The sequence below is a fragment of the Mustela erminea genome, chromosome 18 (genome assembly GCF_009829155.1).
Source record: "Mustela erminea isolate mMusErm1 chromosome 18, mMusErm1.Pri, whole genome shotgun sequence".
NCBI classification, from domain to species: Eukaryota; Metazoa; Chordata; class Mammalia; order Carnivora; family Mustelidae; genus Mustela; species Mustela erminea.
This window is the reverse complement of record NC_045631.1, coordinates 165,974-188,528: the sequence shown is the minus strand read 5'-3', so window position 1 is coordinate 188,528 and position 22,555 is coordinate 165,974. Positions and strand designations below refer to the sequence as shown.

The following is a 22,555-nucleotide window of genomic DNA, read 5'->3' as shown; positions in this document are numbered from 1 at the left end:
AACTGGCCGTAGGGGTCACAGCCAAGGCTGAAGCAGGGCTGTCTGTGTTGGGGTCTGCGGCTCTTCCTTCAGTAAGGCACGCCACGGGGGAAGAGATGTGGCTGCTGGGAGCGTTAACTGTCCATGCCTTTGTCTTCCTGCCTGCCTGAACGCCGCAGTGAAGGACTACCAGCTGGTGCAGAAGGGACAGGAGTGCAGCGGCTCTCAGGCCCAGCTGAGCCAGTACGCCCAGCACTTGGCCTTCATCGCCAGTCACCTTCTGCAGACCAGCGTGGACAGCCACTGTCCTGAGGCCGTGGAAGCTACCTGGGTCCTGTCTCTCGCCCTCAAAGGACTCTACAAAACGCTGAAGGTAATGGTGACCTTCTTCCCCTTGCAGATGAGCCACTGTGATGGGACGTCTGGGGGGCTCGTACTGCAGGCGGGTGCCGTCTAATCGCGATGGACGGCTAACCAAAGGCTCTGGATTATTTTTGGGAGTGGTTGAGGTCTTGCATGAGGATAACTAAGGAGGAAACAGAATTTTCCCAGTAGTTGGCTCTTTGTATTTTTTTAGTACTATTTCATGGAACCGCATGTTTACCTGATGGGCATGTGACCTTGGAAGGCGGGAGGAAACTGGATGGGACAGTTTTGCACTCCCCTCTGAGCCAGGGCAAGAGGGAATGGAGGACAGAGGGGCCCGGCTTGCTAGGGGACTTAGAGCGACAGGCTTGACGGTTGGGGCGGGAGGAGCTGGGTGATGAAAGCTGGCGTGCAGACCAGAAGCCGTGACCTGTGGGGAAGATAGTTCTTCTGCTAGCTGAGGGGCCTGACAGGAGGAAAGCGATCACTTTTTAGGACGATGTTCCCCAAAGAAGTAGCCATGAAAAAAGGGTTTCTTATAAAAGTTGGTGACTCCCTGGACTTGGGCAGAACTGCCCAGGAGGCCACAGGAGGACTGTGGCAGCACAAGGGGTCCGCACAGATGGCAGCTCTGGGCCCGCCCTGAGTGCTCTTGCTGAGGGGACCGAGGCCACGCAGCTGCTGTTTGTTGCCTCCGAGGCACTTACCACAGTCTGTTCTTGTTTTAGTTGTTTAGTTATAGTAGCAAAGAGAAAACAAACTCCCCAAGGGCACAGACCGTTTCTGTCTTGGAGTCCCTGTTTTCATGACTGTTGATTGAGCACCAGGAGCCATGTGGAACTCCGTGGCACTGATCTCGAGAGGTGGGGCTTGCAGTCTGGCCTTCCAGAGAGCCACATGGGCCCACGAGGAGGAGGACTGCCGAATCAGAAACAGCCTGTCTGAGGAGGTGGAGTATGAGGTGGTAGATGAGGAGTCTGGACAGGGCGATGCAGCCTCGGGAGCCAGGCCCAGGAGGAGGTGAGGCTGTCAGCGATAGCAAGAGCACCTGTGGGCCTTCAGGATCCTGCGGAAGATGGGTGTGAGGCCAGAGAACTGGGCAGGCTGTCTGTGGCGCCCCATCTGCCAGGAGTCGGGACGTAGGATGTGGTCTGACGAGCGCTGGGGAAGCTCATTCATGTAGGACAAAGCCCACGGTGTCCTGGGCTCCAGAAAGTCTTGCCAGGGCTGAGTTGGGGAGCGGACGGGCTCAGGTTGGGGCTGAGGTTTAGGGTGTCATCCTTCCTGCGACTCTGGAATTTTCCCCATGTGGTGACCTTGGGCCATAGGCTGAGCCTGGGCTCTGAAAGAGCCTTGCTTCTCCCCACGGGGCCTGTGCCTTCTGCCTGGGAGGTGGCTGTGGGTCATTGCTCTTCTGTTTGGCAGGCTCACGGTTTCGAAGAGACTCACGCGACCTTCCTTCAGACGGATTTGCTGAAGCTCCTGGTGAAAAAGTGCAGCAAAGGGACCGGTTTCAGTAAAACGTGGCTCCTGCGGGACCTGGAGGTATGGGTGCGCTGCCCACGGCAGGCCTCCCGCTTGGGAGCGACCCCTGCAGTAGCCGCGACGGGCTCTACCCTGAGCTCACCCGTTCTGGGCAGGCGTTGGAACCGTGTCTTCGGTTTGCGTCCCCTGCTGGAAACAGGGATATTACAGCTGACCTCCCTGTCAGGGAGAGGATGCATTTGCTGTTTGCTCAGAGAACACGGAGGACAAATAGTTTATGGAAACACGCGGCTGACCGTTACCTCACGGTGATAAAATGTATCCTGGAATTATTATTTCCCTTTGACACTCCTTTGAGCTAAAATCTGTTTCTGAGTTTGTCCTTGGTTATGTTTATTTTACGTAGCATTTTAGTCCATCATTTTCATCTCACTACATTGCTTCTGGGCCACAGATTTTTCTCAGTGGGATCGCTGAGGTTCCGTGTCGAGTGTGTGTACCCTGTGCTGGCCTTGGGTCTGGGAGAGGCTGCTGCCATGCTCAGGGAGGGCAGCCGGCTGTGCTCTGTCACACGGAGGCCAGTGTACAAAGAGCCCGTCCTCTGGCGTCCTGCGAGGGGTTGGCCAGCTTTCGGGAAATGGTGCTGAAATATAGTATGGGAAAGCCCGGAGAGCATCTGGGCTCTCATTCTGAGGAAAACCTTTTACATTTTAAAGTAAAATTTGGGGCTCCTGGGTGGCTCAGTGGGTTAAGCTGCTGCCTTCGGCTCAGGTCATGATCTCAGGGTCCTGGGATTGAGCTCCGCATCGGGCTCTCTGCTCAGCGGGGAGCCTGCTTCCTCCTCTCTCTCTGCCTGCCTCTCTGCCTGCTTGTGATCTCTCTCTGTCAAATAAATAAATAAAATCTTTAAAAAAAAAAAAAAGTAAAATTTAATTTTTTTAATCATTCAAATAACAGAACTACATTGCAGAAAATGTGAAATATAGAAAAGGAAGAAAATTTCAAATTCCACCCATGAACACAACCACCATTAGTATTTTCTGTACGGCCTTATTCTAGTTGTTTCCGTCGGCGTCACTGGCACACGTGTAAACACAGATGGTGCCGTGTGTGTGGCACTCAGACGCCATGGGCCTGTGCGGCGGCTGCTTCCCTGAGTCACTGGTCATGACCCCAGCGTAGCGGCTGCCAGGGACACACGAAGGTGGATGTCAGCTTCATCGAGCGTAACAGGCTCGATGTTACTCCTGAAAGGGGTGCTGCTGGCTGGGGCACAGTCAGCAGACGTTGTTCTAGCTCCTTTCCCTCACCAAAACGTGAGGTGATCCCAGCCTAGGTCGTCCGCCCCAAGGCGTGTGTGTTAGTATGTCTTCAATTACAGGCAAATGGAGCATGTTCTCGTGTTTTTTGTTACTAATTTTACTTTCTTTTTGAGAATGCTTGCATCTATTAAAAAAGGTCGAATACCTTGTACCATTTGAGGGTTAAAGATCAGTGTGATGTTCTCATCCACGGAACCCGCAGCCCTGTCCTGCCTGGTTTTCTGTCTATAGATTCTGTCCATCATGCTGTACTCCTCGAAGAAGGAGAGCCACACCTCGGCCGAGCACACAGCCCCGGAGCGAGACGAGCGAGGGGACCCCGAGGACGAAGTAGAGGGCATGGTCAGCAGCCCCACCGAGCCGGAGCAGAAGAAGCTGGACCCTCTGGAGAGCCTGGACGAGCCCACCCGAATATGTTTCTTGGTGAGCTCTGGGGCCGTGCGGAAACCACGGGGCGGGTTCTCTTGGGCTCGCACCGAGTGTTTGCCTCCATGTGAAAGTGCCTCAGTCTGACGTGCTGAGAGGTCATTTCTTGAAGACTCAGTCTGAATTATGCAGAATCGACCCAGAGTGGAGACATCCTCACAGCCGTCGTTTTTAAGCTCTTTGGCCCGACAGCATTGGATTGTCTCTCCTGTGACATGAGCACAAGCACTTTTGCTCGTCCTTTGAGCCCTTAGCTGCCGGGAGTCCCCTGTGACTTCTGAGATGCATTCTCTGATGTCCCTTGGGGATACTCGCTTCCTGGAACACGGACTGCAGGGAGGAGAGGCAGAGAGTGGGGTGGGGATCAGAGGAGCAGGCGTGTGTCTGGCCCATGGTGCCGGTGCCTGGAGTTGCATGCGTGGCAGTGGCTCCGGCGGTGGGTGGGGGTGTGGATGTTAACATAGCGTGTGGCTGCCGGTGCTACCGTGCTGTGTTTTCCTGTGAATTTATGATCGCAGAGCAGATTCCGCAGTCCGTCTCTTAGGATTGATGATTCAGAAATTACACCCTGTGGTAACTTGAGAAAATAACCCTTTTATCCCTTTTGAGCCCCGTCTCTCCTGTGCTTCCTCCCGTGGCCTCCAGATGGCGCACGACGCGCTCCGTGCCCCGCTGCACGTCCTCCGGGCCATCTACGAGCTGCAGATGAAAAGGACTGACTCCTTCTTCCTGGAGGTTCAGAAGAGGTGAGGGGCGCAGAGCTGCGGCACATGTGTGGCCAGCAGGGGAGCGCGGGGGGAGAGCATGGGGGCCGGGCAGGGCCATGATGGCCTCCCGCCAGCGCGTGCTGGGCAGACTCAGGCCAGGCCGGCCCCTGGACCTGGTTCTCAGTTCTTTGTGCAGCGCCGTGAACACCGGCCCCGCCCCGCTACATGCATCCTCTCTGAGCTGTGCTGCGTGTCCCTCTGGGAGTGGACATCAAGCGGACGCCAGGGCTTCTCTCATACGTCGTCCTGGGCCCTGCGGCCAGAGTGCTATTTGCACGTTATCTTCATGGATTTCCCCAAGGGTTATCACCAAGTTAACAACACTCCCTCCTCTGGGCCGGGAAGCTCGGCCTAGTGCTTGGGCCCAGCTCCCGAATGTTGTGGACCGTCACTGGCCACATTCATCTCCCCGTCATGTGCTTGTTTTGACTTCTTCTAACTTACATGCAGTACCAATTCAACTTTTCTTTGAAAAAGCTGTTTTTCTGCACTTCTCATACTTTGCCTCAAATCCTTTGTGAAATGAAGGAGGGCACAGTCTAAGCAGCTGTGACTAAGACACCCGGAAACAGTGGGTCAAGGAAGATAGAATTGTTTCTCTTCTTGGGACCGTCCAGGGTGGGTAGGCAGCTCTGCTCTGGGAAGGACCCTGTCTCCCCAAGGGTATTGTCTTCCTGTTTGTTGTTACCCATACCCCCAGCCCTGTGTTCCAGCCTGGGGAGTGGCGGAGAGTAGAAGGAGGAGGACACCCTGAACCCAGCTGCTTGAGGGAAGGTTCACTGGCCTCCTGTGGCAGAGGACCTAGTTGCATCATGCTGTCTAGCTGAGGAGGGGCTGGGTATCCCGCTGAGGCTTCCAGGAGCTCTGTTTCTGAGATCCCGAGGGACAGTTGGCGTCCTCTGCCCCCAGGGCGTATGTGCACGTCTGCGTGCGCAAGTCAGTGAGTGCTCCGCGTCTGGGTTGCAGACTACGGGGCGATAATGTCACTGCAGAACAGTAACAGGACAGTAGCGCGGAGAGGCCTTTCCGCCAGGCTTCACTGCGTGCCGAGCTCTTCACTTTCTGTGATGTGTGTGCCCAGCCTTGTGCCCCTTCTCCCCAGGTTCGACGGGGATGAGCTCACCACGGACGAAAGGATTCGGACCCTGGCTCAGAGGTGGCAGCCCAGTGGGGGTCTGAGGCTGGAGGAGCAGAGTGCCAAAGCCGTGGACACAGACATGATTATCTTACCATGCTTGGTGGGTGGCCTTCACCTTAAACGCGAAACACCTGCCCCTTGACCCCGCCCCCACCCCGTGCTGAGGGGCAGGCAGTGGTAATGGTGGTCTTGGGTTTGCAGGCCCGGCCCACACGCTGTGAGCAGGCCACAGCCGAGTCGAACCCCGTGAGCCAGAAGCTCATCGCCAGCACGGAGAGTGAGCTGCAGCAGAGCTACGCCAAGCAGCGGCGCAGCAAGAGTGCTGCCCTCCTGCACAAGGAGCTGAACAGCAAGAGCAAGCGGGCCGCCCGCGACTACCTGTTCCGCGTCAACGAGGCCACAGCCGTGCTGTACGCCCGCCACGTGCTGGCCTCCTTGCTTGCCGATTGGCCGGGACACGTGCCAGTGAGTGAGGACACCCTGGAACTCAGTGGCCCGGCCCACATGACCTACATCCTGGACATGTTCATGCAGCTGGAAGAAAAGCATCAGTGGGAAAAGGTGATTGTTAGCAGGCCGAGCTGGGCACCGCCCATGTGGTTCCTCCTCGGCCCCCGCCCCCACGTTTGAACCTTTTTCCTCTGGCGGGGGCCTCCCTGGAGGGGGTCACCTGTGGTGGCGTGCAGCTCCCCAACACCTGTGAGGGCAGCAGAGACCAGGCAGGGGTGCGGCAGACCTGGTGTGCAGAGGGTGCTTGACACTGTGGTCCCCGGAGCCTGACTGTGCGCTTGGCCTGGCCTGTCTCTTCTTGTCTAGTGCCAGGTCCAGGGGACACGGGGAATTGCGGCTGACTGGCCTGTCCTCATGGTACAGGGAGCGTCCAGGGAGTTTGGGGCTTATTTCTGGAGTGTCTGCCCCGGGGTGTTGCACCTGTCACAGCGTGACCGGAGTGGGTTCTGTCTTGAGGAAGTATACTCAGAGGCCCCAACCTTCAGAAGGCAGCTGTGGGCTCTGCAGCCTAACCCCACATTCCAGTCTGCTTTTCCAGGCCTCTGGTTCTATTTTTTTCTTCTTTTTAAGATCTTATTTATTTATTTGACAGAGGTCACAAGTAGCAGAGAGGCAGGCAGAGAGAGAGGGGGAAGCAGGGTCCCCGCTGAGCAGAGAGCCCGATGCGGGGCTCAATCCCAGGACCCTGGGATCACGACCCGAGCTGAAGGCAGAGGATTTAACCCACTGAGCCACCCAGGCGCCCCTGGTTATATTCTTTTTTTTTTTTTTTAGATTTTTTCTTTATTTATCTGACAGAGATCACAAGTAGGCAGAGAGGCAGGCAGAGAGAGAGGAGGAAGCAGGCTCCCTGCAGAGCAGAGAGCCCAATGTGGGGCTCGATCCCAGGACCCTGGGATCCTGACCTGAGCCGAAGGCAGAGGCTTAACCCACTGAGCCACCCAGGTGCCCCACCTGGTTATATTCTTAAGTCAAATCTCCAACGTCATCTTTGAGAATAGTGCTGGGTGGCGATTCCCAGGGTGAATGCACCCAGAGGAGCCACACAGCAGAACACAGCCAGGTCTGGGCGGGGTGGGAGGGGCGGCACGGGGAAGCCATGGGCGCCGCCTCCGGCTGAGCTACCATGTTTCGTCACCCCCTTCCAGCTTCCAAGGGCAAAGATCTTGAGTCACATTTACTGCCACCTTTTTCATCCCTGTCCCCTTGGCACCCCCACATATGGTGCACCCTCCTGCATGCTCATGCACACATGGTGCACCCACACTGCTGCAGCTGTTCCCCGGTTGGAAGTGCCTCCCCCATCCTTGCCCCACGGAGCCCTCAGTTCCATGCCTCCTTGGCCCACGTCCCCTTGTCCAGTCCTTGTTTCTCTGTGCGTCCCTCCCCTGCTTGGCTTGGGACTCTAAGGGTCCGGGACCACCTCTGATGAGTTCTGGTGGCTTCTCAGCATGCCCAGAAGTAGGGTTTCCAGGGCAGACTGAGGCGGGGGTGTCCTGGTCCCCGTGGTAAGAGGTGGCTGGAGGAGTGCGCTCCAGGGCTGGGGCCGGGACCAGGGGGAAGCCAGCACCTTTGTGGGCCTCGGGTTGGAATGGACGTGTCCTTCCTCCCGCCCCTGGGCTCTGACGCTCCATGCCTCACGTCTTGCCAGATTCTGCGGAAGGTGCTCCAGGGCTGCCGAGGGAGCATGCTGGGGACCATGGCCCTGGCTGCGTGCCAGTTCATGGAGGAGCCTGGCATGGAGGTGCAAGTCAGGGAGTCGAAACACCCCTATAACAATAACACCAACTTTGAGGTACGTCCAGGGTGCCCGGCAGGCTGGACCTGTGAGGGCTGCTGAGAACCTCCTCTGCGCCGGCGGTGGCTGCCTCCCCCGCGCAGCACTCGCTCTAAGCGGCCGTCCGCCTCCCCAGACCCTGGGGGTCCCCACACCCTAGTCTTCCGACCTGCGAGGAGGAGTTCACTTCTCCTGCGGTGAGGTCCTCGCAGGGAATCCCCAGCATCTTGGACAGTGGGTCCTCATGAGGGCCTGGGCTCGGTCCCGGCTGCACTGGCTCCCGATGACGTGGCCGCGCCATGGAGGCCCCCGCCCTTTGTCTTATTACCCAGGCTTGTGCTCCCCATTCCCCTTGTCTTAGAGGTGCTGGACAGGGCACCAGAGGAGCCCTCAGGAATGACAGAAGTGTCCTTCCCCAGGACAAAGTCCACATCCCTGGTGCCATCTACCTGTCGGTCAAATTCGACCCGCAGTGCAGCACAGAGGAGGGCTGCGACGAGCTGGCCATGGCCAGCAGTAGCGACTTCCAGCAGGACCGACACACCTTCAGTGGGTCGCAGCAGAAGTGGAAGGATTTTGAGCTCCCAGGTAGTGGCCATGTCCTCGCTCCCCTAGACTCCATGGAGCATTGACACTTAGTCCTTGGAAGAAGGATGTTGTGGGAGGGCGTCACCCCGGGTTCAGCCTTCTTCCTCAGGAGCGTGGGACTTCCTTTGGCTGCCGCGTCCTGAGCTGTTTCTGACTCTTGTGTGGCCAGGAGACACTCTGTACTACCGCTTCACCTCGGACATGAGCAACACGGAGTGGGGCTACAAATTCACTGTGACGGCGGGACACCTGGGGCGGTTCCAGACAGGTGTGTGCGTTCCTCTCGCCGTCCTCAGGCTCTTCTGGGCGGGACCCTCTGGGATGTAACTGATGTTTGTTAAAGTCAAGGCAGGCACTTTTCTCTGCGACTTGCACACACGTCGCTGAGTGTGCTGGGGCAGCCAGTGGTCAGCGTGAGTGGACAGATGGAAGAGCCACCTGTGGGGCCTGCAGAAGACACTTCTTAGATTTCACAGGGCATGTTACAAAAAGGAGAAACTGAAATGTCCCGTGTTGCTCTTATAAAAGGCATCATTTGGGCAACATTTGTATGGTCATAGTCGTTTTGGTCTGTTCATGAAAACTCAAGCAGCTTGTGTTTCTAAAATGTCCATGTTTTGTGGGTGTGGGCCAGGGTTCGAGATTTTGAAGCAGATGCTGTCAGAAGAAAGAGTCATTCCGCACCTGCCCCTGGCCAAAATTTGGGAGTGGCTGGTGGGTGTGGCTTGTCGCCAGACTGGGCATCAGCGGTTGAAAGCCATCCACCTGCTCCTGAGGATTGTCCGATGCTGCACCCACAGGTGAGCTGCCCTCCCTGGGTCCTGTGTGGGGGTTCCGCGCTGTGAGGACCTTCTTCCACGCTGGGGCTTGTCACTTCTCTCTCTGTGCTGTCTGATGGAAAGAAGCTTCTGATTTTAATAGCTTCTGGTTCTTTACCAATCTTTTTTTTTAATTTTTTTTTATTTTAACAATAGTGCTTTTGTTGTCCTGTTTAGGAAGTGTTCGCTGTGCTCTGTCTTGGGGTCGCGACATTATTTCCTGTGTTCTCCAAGCTCGTTGTCTCTGTCACATCTAGCTTACGTTCCACCCTGAATGCGTTTTGTTCATGATGTCCGGTGTCGGGTTGGGATTAGTCATTGGGCTTGAGTCTCTGCCCAACCCCACAGACCACCTTTCCCTCACATCACTCTACCGGGTCACCTTTGTCCCCAAGAAGGTGTCCACACACCCGTGCATCTGTGTCTGGTCTCCTGTGTAGCCCCCGTCTGTTTGGTTCCTCCTGCCGGGGCCACTTTAGTACTGTATCACTGAAAAAATTGTAATATATCTGAAGCATAGAAGGGGATGGTTTCACGGATGTCCACGCTATGAAAGATCCCCCGTCGGGTTAGTTAATGCACCGAACACCTCACGTGGTTGCCTCTGTCGTGTGGGATGGCCCCGGGGTCTCCCCTCTTGCTGAAACTGGCTTTTCAGCAAATTTCTGTTAAATGATGCAGCGTTGGACGCCACTGTCAGCTGTCATCACCATATTGTGTGTTAGACCCTCAGACCTCCTTCATCTCACAGCTGGAGCGTTTGCTCTCTGACCGGCCTCTCCCCGCCTCCCTAACCCCACGCCCCGGTGACCATTCATTCTGTTCTCCGTGTTGACGAGTTTGATTGGTTGGTTTTGGTTTCCACGTGGAGGTAAGATCACCTGGGGTTTGTCTCTCTTGGGCTCATTCTACCGAGCCTAATGCCATCTGGGCCCATCCGTGTTGTTGCGAACGGCGGGGTCTCCTTCATCTCATGGTGAAGAACAGTCTGTTGTGCGTGTAGGTGCACCATGTTGGCTGTATCCACTCTTCCCGCAGGAGACACTGTGTGTTTCCATACCTTGGCTGTTGAGAACGTTTGTGTGCAGGTATCTTTGAGGTAATGATTCATGGGCTTTGGCTGTAAACCCAGGAGTGGGATTGCTGGATTGTTCAGTAGTTGTGGTTTTAATGACTCGAGGAACCGCCATCTTGGTCTCCACAGTGGCCACAGCCGCTTGCGTCCCCACCAGCGACGCACCAGAGTTCTCCTTTCTCCGTGTCCTCCCTAACAGCTGTCATCGCCTGTCTTTTCGATGATAGCCGTCCTCACACATGCGAAGCAATATCTCGTTCTGGCTTCAATTTCCTGATGATGAGTGATGTGAGCCCCTATCTTCTCATGTGTCTTTTGGCCATCTGCACATCTTCTTTGCGAAAATGTCTGTTCAGGTCCTAGGACCGTATTTTAATTGGGTTCTTTAGGTTCATTTGAAATCAAGTCATATGAGTTCCTTGTGTGTTTTGGATATTAACCACTTATCGGATGTGGTTTACAAGTACTTTCTCCCATTCCGTAGATCGCCTTTTCGTTTGTTGATGGTTTCCTTTGCTTTGCAGCTTTTTAGTTTGATGTAGTCCCACTTAATTCTTGCTTTTGTGTCAAATTTTAAAAAACTCGTAGCCAAGACCAATGCCAAGGAGCTTAGCCTTTATGTTTTCTTGTAGGAGTTTTGCAGCTGGAGGTGTCTCATTCAGGTCTTTAATCACTTTTGTATTGATTCTGTGTGTGGTATGAGGGAGGGATCCAGCCTTGCTTGAGGCTATCCGGCTTGTCCCACACATTTGGTGAGGAGACCGTCCTTTCCTCATTGTGTATTCTTGGCACCTTTGTCAGAATTAATGGTCCGTATACGCCTGTGTGTACTTCTGGGCTCCCTGTCCTGTTCATCAGTCTTTCTGCCTGTTTTTATTCTGGTGCCATATGGTTTGGATTACCGTAACTCTGTATTAGGGTTGGAAATCAGAGCGTGAGGCCTCCAGGTGTGCTTTGATGATTGGTTCGAGTACTCAGGGCCTCCTGTAGTTCCACATGGACTTTATGGCTGTTTTCCTGTTTCTGTGAAATGCCGTGGGGATTTGTATGGGGCTCCGTGGACGCTGTATCTTGCTGTGGGCAGCAGCCGTTGGCACCGGTGGTCTTCTGGCCATGACCATGGATCATGCTTTTACACTTCCCTGTGTTTTCTCTAGTTTCTCTCGTCAGCATTCCATAGTTTGCCGTGGATAGACCATTTTTACCTCTTGTTAATATTTATTTCTAAATGTTTTATTCTTTTTTATCCCATCATAAATGGGTTTGTTTCCTAATACTCCTTCTGATAGTTCGTTGCTAATGTGTAGAAATGCAGCGGGTCTTTCCGCCTTGGCTTCTGCCCTGTGACTTCACTGCATCTTCTAGTGCTAATGTTGCTTCTCTGTGGCCTTTGGGGTCTCTGGCTAGGCTGTTGTCTGCACACGGTCTGTTGTATGTCTGTTCCAATGCAGATGCCCTCTCGTGTCTGTTTCCTGCCTCTTCGCTCCGGCCAGAACTTCTGGTACCTCGGAGTGTCCCTGAGCCACATGCTTTTGTCCACACATACAGGCACACGCCTCCTCTCGCCAGATGGGGTTTTGGCTCTTTGTGGCATTGAGCCCCTGACCCACAGCCGTGAAGTCCTGGTGCCTGTCCCCTGCAGCCCTCGTGGCCCCGCTCTGGGGCACGTCTCACAGGGTTCCGTGTAGGCAGCCTGCACAACGCTCCCTTTTGGTTTATCCCTAGGTGGTTGATGGTTTTGATGCTGTTGTAACTGTTATTTTAGAATTCTTATTTCTTAACTGTTTCTGCTCATATATAATTAATTTCTATGTATTTCCTTTGTGTGCAGGGACCGTGCTCTGTTTGTTAACTTTAAGTGTGCATGTGGATTATTCAGAGCACAGTCATGCTCTTGGCCAAGAAGGGGTTTTAGTTCTTCCTCTCGGTCCTTAGAAGCTTCCTCCCCTCCTTTTGCAGGACCTTGCACAGAGTACTGAACAGATGTGGGGATTATAGACGCGTCGCCTTGCTCCTCAGCTTGGAGGGCAAGTGTTGGCAACCAAGTCACACACGTCCTCCGCACACTCACAGCCCTGCCTGTCAGGGTTCAGTGTCCTCCAGCATTTACTTTTTGAGAGAGCGAGGGAGAGGGAGCATGTGGGTGGGGGCGGGGGTAGGGGACTGGTGTGCAGAGGGATCCTGAGCAGCCTCCACGCCCAGTGCAGAGCCTGAAGGGGGCGCTCCACCTTGCAGTCCCTGGATCATGACCGGAGCCAAAATCAGGAGTCAGATGCTTGTGCGGCTGAGCCACTCGGCCCCTCCCCAGACACCCCAGACAAGCCCAGGGTCCCAGTCAGAATGGACGGATGATGCCTCAGCAGCAGGGCCTCTGTGTAGTCTGACAGAGAGGAGTCGGCCGCTGCCAGCCGGGGGGTGTGGGGGGTAAGCGGACTGTGGTTGCTGTTGTCACTGGGTCCCCGTGTACGGAGGTCGCTTCGCCTGCAGGGGCTCAGTTCTGTTCCTGTGAGAGCTGCTTGCACCGAGAAGTGCCCGGTTGAGTGATAGGTTTGAAACTGTCTTCAGACGGCGGGGCCCTTCCTGGCCACATTGTGGGGGCGCTTGCACGGTCGCTGGCCTTCCTCAGTCCTGGGGTGAGACTGCACAGGCAGAGGGGAAGGCAGCCCTGGGGCGGGGTAGGAGTATGAGCCACGCAGGTGCATGGACGTCCCTCCCAATGGTGACCCGGAAGTTCTACAGAACTGTCTCCAGAAATCAAACCGTGCGTTCCCCTTGATCCGCAGGAAGACTTACTGTTCTGGGAGAAAGTTGGACATTAAAGAGAAAAGGCAAAATTTAAGATTATGAATGCATAAAGTCATGTAGTGAGGCCCAGAATATTATTTGCTTCATTAACTTTTCTTCTCTGAAGGAGGTTGAAGTGGAATGAAAAGCACATCTTACCCCTGAGTCAGAAACGTTCGTCTCTCACCCGGGGCCTCGAATTACAAGGGCTCTGGCAGAGCTCCCTCGTTAGCCCATTTCTTGTGTTTTATGAGGCTAAGATTGGAATATTGCTTATCACTGTCTTTTAAATCTTCTCTTGTGCTCTGTTGCAGCAACAAACATTGCAGAAAATCTAGGAAATTTGGGGCGCCTGGGTAGCTCAGTCAGTGAAGTGTCTGCCTTCAGCTCAGCTCATGATCCTAGGGTCCTGGGATCGTGTCCCATGTCCAGCTCCCTGCTTGGCAGGGACCCTGCTTCTCCCTCCCCCTGCGTGACGCTTCCTCTGCTCCTGCGTCTCTCTTGTGCTCCTTCTCTCTCTTTCTACCTCTCAAATAAATAAAATCTTAAAAAAAAAAGAAAATCTAGGGAACCGACAAGGACAGCCATGGAAAACATTTTCTGTATTTGTTCACTGTTGCTTTTGACATAGGCACACGATACTATACACGCAGTTGGGTTTAGTTTTCTTTTGTACGCGTGGTTTTACGTGCTGCTTTTTTCCACATAACGTCCATCTCGAGGGTTTCCCGCCGCCGTGGGAGGTTCTTCACGGCGCCCAGTTTAAAGACAGGCGTGATTGACGTGACGGCTCCAGGGTCTCCCGCTTCCGGGGGTTCTGCCCCTTTCCCTCTCTGCCACTGGGGAGTATTTTGGGGGACGGTAGTGACTTTGCTGGATGTGGGGGAGTCCGTCAGCTGGCTTCTGTCTCCCGTCTGCCACCGCCCCCACAGTGACCTCTGTGACCTTGCGCTGCTGAAGCCGCTGTGGCAGCTCTTCACGCACATGGAGTATAGCCGGCTGGAGGACGTGACGCATCCTGGCATCCTGCTGCCCCTGCACCGCGCCCTCACGGAGCTGTTCTTCGTCACGGAGAACCGAGCCCAGGTGAGGTCCTGCTGGTGCTTCCTCTGCTGCCGGAGGGCGGGGGTGTGGCCTGAAGTCCAGGTCCTCACCTCTGTGTGCCCTCCCCTGGGGAGACCTAGAGTCAGGGAGGGAGGAAGTGCTTTCTGTTAGTCCTTGACAGTAGGGAATCCTGGAAAATGAAATGGGTGGGTTCTTCTTTCTCCGTGAGCAGAGTGGGCGGCCGAATGTAGACGAAAGGCCGTCTTTTCAGAATTCCTTAGCTTACCGTCATTTTCTCATGAGGAAATGGACCCAGAGCGCCCCTGCAACCAGGTGTGGGGTTCCTCCTGGTCCAGCCCCATCCGCCACTCCTGAGGGAGGGCCTGCCGTGAGGTGCCTGGAGGAGCGAGACTTTGTGGCTGCAGGCGGGTGTCCCCGGGTGCTAATCCGGTGACGCGGTGTCTCTTCCCTCTTTCCAGGAGCTCGGCCTGCTGCAGGATTACCTGCTGGCCTTAACCACAGACGACCACCTTCTCCGCTGCGCGGCACAGGTACCCTCTCCCCGCTGGAGCCAGCCGGCCCCACCCCCCAGCCCCCCAGCCTCCAGGGTCCACACGGAGCTCTGTCCCCGCCCTGTCCCTCTGCTTCTGAGAGTTGTTGGGCCCATTCTGAGAGTTGTTGGACCCATTCGTAGGAGCGGCTCATGTAAGACCGTGGGCCTGGAGAGGCCAGCAAGATGCCGGCCAGAATTTGTGTCTGAAACCAAAACAGCAGGCGCTTTAACTCGAGCGCTGGGCTGAGGGCTCCGTAGTTCGATTTCAGGCACTTTCGGATGTGACTTTCTCCCATGGCAGGAGAGCCCCTGAGGTTTGGGCCCAGGGTCCTTCACACTTCGAAGTTACTGAGGATCTCCAAAAGCTTATATTGGTGGGTTCTACACAAACACCAGCTCGTTTTAAGAAATAATAAACTCAGTCCATGTTAATGTGAATAACACATTCTGTGAGAAACAGCTGTATTTTCCAAAATACAATCATTCTTGAGGCAGATGGCAGTGATTTGCATCTGCCAGGGCCGGCGCCCCAGCTGCCTCTGGGGGACTCCGCGGTGCCCTTGGGAGCGTGAGGGGAAGAAGGCAGAATAACGTCCTAGCATCACTGCGACAGTGTTTGTCACGTCGCAGACTCCCTGAGAGGGTCTCGGGAACCCCAGGCCCAGACCACACGTTGACAGCCTTAGACTCACGGTGCCCTCGCGTACCCTCGAGCTTGTGGCCCAGTCCTCTAGTGCTGGGCAGATGGGGCACTGCACTTGGACGAGTGGGAGGTTCACCCAGGGTCGCGCGGAGTGGGCATCGGTTCCTGGCAAGTCCACTTCGTGAACACGTGGTCGCCTTGCCGGGAAGACGCAGGAATCCCCCTTCAACTTAGATGCATTCACATGCATTCTCTGGAGACCCGCAGGCAGAGTAGAAACCCCCTTCTCTCCTCACAGACCCCTGCCTGCCCTGCCACCACCGCCCCTGGTTTCCTGACACACAGTGACAACTTGAGACATGACCTGTGGCACCATGAGCTCTGTGTTATGTACCCGTGGGCGCCTCCCTCTTGCCTATCCCCATGTCCTGTCTCCTTGCCTGTGGCTCGTGCTGAGCTTCCCCACGGCATGTCCTCTGTGCTGGACCAGTACTCTGCCTCCTCCTCCCCTAGCCTCCCCTGTTCTTGCTGCACTGAGCTCGCACCGCGGCCTCGGCCTGGCTCCAGGGTACCCCCTCCCGGCACCCTCCCACGCTTGGCCTAGCACTGTTCGTTTCTCCCCTTCTCCTCCTCCTCTGTGTTCTTTCCCTTCTCCGAAGAGCTTGCCCAGATGCCCTGCGGCCCATGTTCTCCGGGCACACCGAGCCCACCAGCATCACACCTGCCCCTCTCTCGGAGTAGTAGTCATGTTTCTGCCCTGTGTTTGCAGTTCTCATGGAGTCTTGAGCGACTGTTTCTCACTCTGGGCTGGTGCCCTGGGTGAGGGCACCCCATCATGGGCACCCCATTCTTTTATTTTAAAATAAAAGAATTTTATTTGAGTGGTTCTTACAAAGGTTGTTGCAATATGAAAGTCATTTGTTTGATAGAAATATCAAGCTGTCTTGTCAAACACACTAAGTAACCCAAAAATATATTTCAGAGCTCACAGAGCTTAAAAAGAGCAAAGATTATATGCAACCAGACAAAACCTATTTCTGCATTTCCTATTTCTTGCTCAGACTGCTCTGCTTACCAGACTGTCACTAAACATCTTGAGGAAGTGCAGGGATCATTTTGTTTGGAATCTTAGACACATCAGAACACATAATATTTACAAAGAAACTTTTACAGATACATTAATTGAAAAGATAGCATCCAGAAATGTAATCTTGAAAACTCCTTTTCTTGCCAATTGATCACGATGCAAGATGAGATGATAATCAAACAGCCCTTTAGCTGTCTTGAATTTCCATACACTAAATGTGTACTCCAGAAACCTCTGCTAAACCATTAGCCAAGTATCAACATTGATACTCAGCCGAGGTGCTCAGCCGAGGGTCTTGTCCAGTCCACACTTAACAAATGAGCACACGACTGGTTCTCCTTCCACAGGCTCTGCAGAACATTGCTGCCATCAGCCTGGCCATCAACTACCCGAACAAGGCGACCGGCCTCTGGAACGTCGAGTGCTAGCCTTTGCTGTGGCCTGCACAGAAAGGGGGCGTCTGTCCACAAGCGCTCACACGGACATCTGAACTCATTCAGGAAAACGCCCGGCCCCCCTTGAGCTCCCACTCCCATTCCTAGCAGAATGCCAGGCAGCCTGCGTCCGAGCAGCAGCCGCGTCACACGCTCGCGCCGGCACGATCATGGCATGTGGGAGCGAGTGCCACAGGGCTGCTCAGAGGGTCAGCCCAGGAAGGTCTGAAGGAGCCTCTCTGGAAAGGGTTCTGTCTCTGGAGCTGCTGCACATGGCCTTCCTGTGAAGCCGGAGTTGGCCCCAAGCTGCCTTCCTCAGGAGGACCTGGAGCGGCAGCCTGGCCTGGGAGCTCTTCTTGCGGTCTTGCATCTGGAGACTGGGCAGCCCCAACCAAAGCCGGGGAGAGCTCGTCATGGCCACCTGCTGGTGCCCACGTGGCCGTCTCACGGAAGTCCTCAGTGAGCAGGTGTCCGTGGTCACAGCCGGTGGGCTGCCCGTGGGCATTGCTCTCGCTCCGACTCCCCGCACGTCTGCGTTTTGTTGTTTTCTCCTGTTTCAGTTTCCGCCTGACATTCTCAGAACAGAACCACGTGACTCCCTTGTGAGGCCTCCAGGGGGCCCAATGGAACAGTCATCCAGGGGACACGCTGCTCTTGGGAAAGCTTCTGTACTTAAAGACTCGAAGTGTTATCAGATGGATCTTATTTTAGAAGTAAAAAAAAAACAAACAAAAAAAAACCCAAACCAAAAACCAAACAGAGAATATATGATGATTTTATTTCTTATCTGAGGTCCCGGTAGTCCATCACTTTGACCCCTGGGACTCTGTGTGCTTGCCTGGCTGTTGGTCCGCCGTCACAGCATCTGTTTGAGTGAATGCCGTTTCTGCTCTCCCTTTTAGGATGCCGGTCTCTCCCTGAAGTGCTGAAGACTCTCCTTCCAAAGCCAGGCTTTGGAATGTGAGGCTGGGAGGGCACACGGGCCGTGGACGAGCTTCTGTGGGACTTGTTGGTGTGAAGAGCGCCTCAGGCCATTTCAGGATGGCGTGTGGGCCGGAGTGCATCCCCCCACACGGGGCCCACGGAAGGCTCCTCACAGCCAGGCCCACGCTGAGCGGGTCTGCACTGGCATGTGACTGCTGTCTGCGGGTGCCTGGGTGGGAAGGGCCCAAGGCTACAGGTCTCAGGAGGGTCTTCCTGGAGAAGCACTTCTGCATCAGTGGGACGAGGGGTGGCGGCTCCTGCAGCCAGCCCTAGAGCTCGGTTCTCAGGTCCCCAAGCTGCACGAGGAGCCGTCCTGGGAGGGGCTGTCCAAAGGAGACCGGGGGAAGGGGTTAGGTCTTGAGACTTGGTGACCTCAGGCCCGAGGCCCTGGGCCCGCTCTGGTCCCCCATGGTGTCGGGATGCAAACAGGTGGGCACTGTGGTGCTGTAGAAACCCATTCTCGTCTTCCACTCTGCCTGCCGCCCCAGAGAAGTCCCCACGTCCGTACCGCCCAGACCCGGCGGGTCTCGCAGGGCAGAGGGAGGTCACAGAGCCGGTGGTGGGGCCCCAGCTCTGCCAAGGGGGGACCTGGAAGAGAGGACCGTGCATCACCACTTCATCTCGCTGCCATCCACAGCCCTCATGACCTGGACTGCTGACCAGGCCAGACAGCCAGGGCGGGGCATGCCTATGGGGGCAGGACCACCAACTTGGCTCTCTGTCCCTGGGAGGCCGACTTTGTAAACGCCGGCCTCTACCCGCTGCTGTCTGCCCTCGCCCTGGCTGTTCTGGTCTCTCTGCCCACCCTGCACAGAGCGAGCCCAGGTCCCGCCTGGCATGCAGCTGCTGCTCTCCCCTGCTCCCCGCCCCACGCCGGCTGCCCTACATCGCACCTGCCTCGACTCCCGGCTGCCCCAAGAAGCCGATGCCTCCAAGACCAGCCTCCCTTTGATCCTTCCCGGAGGCAGACTTGCCAGGCAGGAGCTAAAAGCGGCGAGAATAAAGGTGTCGCGAAAACATGTGCCTGATCCATAAAGAGATTCCGACCCAAACCCTATAGATTGTACGAACGGACATTGCTCGCACTGGGAGGGGTGACTTGGTTTCATCACCGTTTTTAATTTGTTTTCTTACGGGTTTACGATTTTGAATTTTTCTTATTTGTTTGAAAGAAAGAATTTTGATTATATCAAGCTGAGTGAGTTCAGCCTGTAAAAAGGATGTTAAGTTTTGGGTAAATGTGCAAATGAAGAGAAATATATTATACAAATTCTATATAAAAACAGTACAGCTGTGTGTGGGGTGTTTTCCTCCTTGCCTTGCCTTTTCCTCGGTCTCTCCCAAGCCCAAGGGGCTGGAATCGCTGGGATCACAAGGCCTCGGAGTTGGTGGGAATCCCGGACAGGGACCATGTGCTCCTGCACTGCCGGCTCCTGGGAGGTCTGCCGCCACATGGTGTCCCCTAGGTCGTCCTCAATGGCTGGATGTGGCCCCAGGCCCTGCACAGCTCACAGTGAGACAGGGCTCCGGTCTAGGCTGCTGCTCCTCCCGGCCTGCCTCTGTCTAAATGTGGGGCCGCCGCCTGCCCGTCCTGGGGTCTTGGCTCCCCCCCCTTCCCAGTCTTGCTGGCGTCTCTAGTTTGCCAGTCACTGTTCTCCCTCCTCTCTGGGAGCCGACTCCTGGGAATTAGGGAGACATTCTGGTGGGGGCTGGACGTCATGGACCTTCAGGGCCCATTTGCCGCAGCCGGAAGCATCTGACCCGTCTTCCCAGAGCCCCACACAGCCTTGGGGAATCGGGGTGGCAGCTGGGACCCAGCGTCAGCCCTCCGCATCCCCTGAGGCCAGAGCGAGCCTTGGCAGAACGGGGTGCCCCCGCCCCCGCGGCCCCCATCTTGGCTCTCTCCTTCCTCACCGTGTCACTTCGCTCTGAGTAGTCGGTCCAGGGCCCTCCTGAGCCCTACACTGTGCTTCGGTTGGACGCGGAGAGCAGGAGCAGAGGTGCGGAAGGTCATGCTGAAGGTCATCCGCTGACAGCAACCCAGGAGTGAAGAGCCGAAGGCCTCAGAGGCAATTTGAAGTGGAGCCTTGAGAGCGAAGGGAAACAATCAGCCTCCTGCTGTGATCTAGTCACGCTGGCCGAGTCCCCTCGTTTCTGTTTGCCAGGAACTTAGGGCAGGAAAAAATACTTCAGCACAATTTTCCTCACTTTTAAACTGTATCATAAAAAATATATCAGAAACCCCAGGATATGTCTTGTTCTTTTTCACCTTTGCCATGCATACCTACTGTTACTGTCCCTGTTTCTGGCCACCAGAAGCCTAAAAAGGTCAGGGTCTAGAACTCTGATGTCGGGGAAGATCTGGAGCATCACTGCTTTGGGCAAGGTACCAGTACATGAGGAAAAGCTTAGAAATTTGTTCCTCTAAGTGCCACTAGAAGAAAGACCTAAATTTAGAAGCAGGCACACTAAGGAATCAGCAAGAAGACCCTGAGAGACTCTTAACTGTGAGAAACCCATTGAGAGTGGCTGGAGGGGAGAGGGTGGGGGCTGGGGCACCTGGGTGGTGGGCACAGAGGGGGCACGTGATGTGATGAGCACTGGGTGGTACACGCAACTGATTAATCACAGACCTCTACCTCTGAAACGAATGATACACTCTATGTTAAGTGATTGAATTTAAATAAAATAAGTTAAAAAAGAACCTGCTAGAAAGATATATAAAAATAATGACCATTTTTATGGAATGTTGGCAAAATCCAAATGAAATATAAAGGGATATGCTCTTATTTTTCTGTCTCAAAGCCTGGAATGTAAATAAAAGAGCATGCCAAACTTGGAATGTAGGTTTGCAAAGTGTTAAAAAAAATTACTGATTTGGGGGGAAGACAACACATTTCAGCCAGGAATCCATGATTAAAATTCTCCAGTAAATCCCTCCCAGCTGAAAAAAATAATAATTTTTTCAAGGTCTATTTGTGTGGATACACGAGTGTTTTTTTTTTTTTAACATTTTATTTATTTGACAGAGATCACAAGTAGGCAGAGAGGCAGGCAGAGAGAAAGGAGGAAGCAGGCTCCCCGTTGAGCAGAGAGCCTGATGCGGGGCTCAATCCCAGGACCCTGGGATCATGACCTGAGCTGAAGGCAGAGGCTCAACCCACTGAGCCCCCCAGGTACCCCAAGTTATTGTTGTTTTTAATCAAGTATTATTGATGGTTTAGTTTCAAGTGTACAGTGTAATAATTCAACAATTCTATTTCTCAGTACTCTTCAAGAGAAGTGCACTCTTAATTGCATTGTGGCTTGAAAGCAGCCACAGACCGTGCATGACTAATGTTCCAGACACAGTGGTTGAGAGAATACGGGGGGGAGGTCCCATTTGGCCCATAGTTGCCCACACCCCAGATCTGCAACATGATGGATGATGGGGGAGAGGGCTCTTCCTTTCCAGTAGCAGAGTGGGAGGACACTGGGATCTATCCTGCCTGACCCTGGATCCTGCACTGGAAAGGATACAAAGCTGATAGTGAGATTGACCAACAGTTAAGGCCTCAGGACCCCACCCCCTGCCAGTTTCTCTGTCGGCCTCGAGCTTCCACAACATGTTTGTCTGTGGTTGAATTCCATGTAGGCATTCTTTGGCTGAGTAAGGCCCTGTTACCAGGCAGTGTATCTTGCGGGGTATATCCCACACAGGTGGTCATCTTATTCAGGCCAAGACTACGAGCACATTGCGAGTGCTCCTGAGTTAGCAGAAGATCTAGCATGTGGGGGCTTCAGGACGAGTCTGCTTCAGCCCTCAGTAATGGTAGGGAACACCTAGCTTCCTGGGCCCTCTGTGGCACTGGCACGGGTCTGGCCTAGCCCACTTCTGCAGTCATGATGGAAAAGCCCCTGGCCTGGGTGACCCACCCCATCCTTGGCTCTGCAGGCTGAGACCTGAGGTTCCTCTCACCTCATCGGCTGGGACCAGGTGACATGCCTATGGATGAGCCAATCCCTGGAGGCAGGGAGTGGAGCCATGGAGATTGGCACAAGTTGTTAGGACGTCTGTTGTGATGACTCTTCTAATGGCCATGCAGGCAAGATCTGGGACACATCTGTTAATAGAATGAATATTAATTTCTGATAGTAACTGGGTCCAAGGTGCTGGCTTAGCACCTAGTACCTCAGACTCAGGACCTCGGTGCTACTGTACTGCTCTGCAGAGACAATGGCTGAGAATGAGCAAAGTGGATGGAAATGGGTATGGAGTGCACAAGGGAAGGTGTGTGTGTGTGTGTGTGTGTGTGTGTGTGTGTAGGGGGTTTGGGATAATAGCTCTGCTCAAGCTGTATCTCCGATTTACCTAGGTTCAAGAAGTGCGGGGAATCCGTGGTGTTTCACTGTCCATCATTTTGCAGATGAAGAACATGCCTGTGCATGGAGTTTGGCAAGACTCATTCCAAGTCTTCTCTTGCTGGTGCGGAAGTCAGGGAGAGCAGCACCCTCCATCCACTAGGATCAGCGTGAGAGGCTGAGTGCTCTCAAGAAAGTGTCTGGCTTTCGCAGGGCTCACTGTGAGCCTGCACAGAGGACTGACGAGGACAGTTTACAGTTTTGTTCTGAGGATGGCGTCTTGGAAGAACGCGGTGCCCCGTGTGATCCTGGGAAGAGGACAGACCTGGAGTCCACTGTAGAGCTACTTTGTGGGAGTGGGGGTGATCTGCAGCCTCCGCTTCATGAGATGTCTGTCCTTTATTGAGTTCTGGGTGTGCTTTCTGCGACTGTGT

At 54.6% G+C, this 22,555-nt stretch overlaps 1 protein-coding gene across 3 annotated transcripts in view; it reads left to right on the top strand.

Annotated features, from left to right (window-relative positions):
* Window positions 1–17,521, top strand: part of ZZEF1 (zinc finger ZZ-type and EF-hand domain containing 1) — a 98,429-nt gene extending 80,908 nt beyond the window's left edge. For 2 of the 3 annotated variants that reach the window (XM_032322275.1, XM_032322273.1), the window contains 13 exons: window positions 159–352; window positions 1,771–1,890; window positions 3,384–3,575; window positions 4,188–4,324; window positions 5,448–5,583; window positions 5,685–6,044; window positions 7,645–7,788; window positions 8,190–8,358; window positions 8,528–8,626; window positions 8,993–9,158; window positions 13,968–14,121; window positions 14,559–14,630; window positions 16,710–17,521. In XM_032322275.1, coding sequence (XP_032178166.1) covers window positions 159–352; window positions 1,771–1,890; window positions 3,384–3,575; window positions 4,188–4,324; window positions 5,448–5,583; window positions 5,685–6,044; window positions 7,645–7,788; window positions 8,190–8,358; window positions 8,528–8,626; window positions 8,993–9,158; window positions 13,968–14,121; window positions 14,559–14,630; window positions 16,710–16,790 — 2,024 coding nt within the window. In that variant the 3' untranslated portion in view covers window positions 16,791–17,521. The remainder of the gene's footprint in view (window positions 1–158; window positions 353–1,770; window positions 1,891–3,383; window positions 3,576–4,187; window positions 4,325–5,447; window positions 5,584–5,684; window positions 6,045–7,644; window positions 7,789–8,189; window positions 8,359–8,527; window positions 8,627–8,992; window positions 9,159–13,967; window positions 14,122–14,558; window positions 14,631–16,709) is intronic. The other variant, XM_032322274.1, reaches the window with a different exon arrangement.
* Window positions 17,522–22,555: the final 5,034 nt, after the last annotated feature.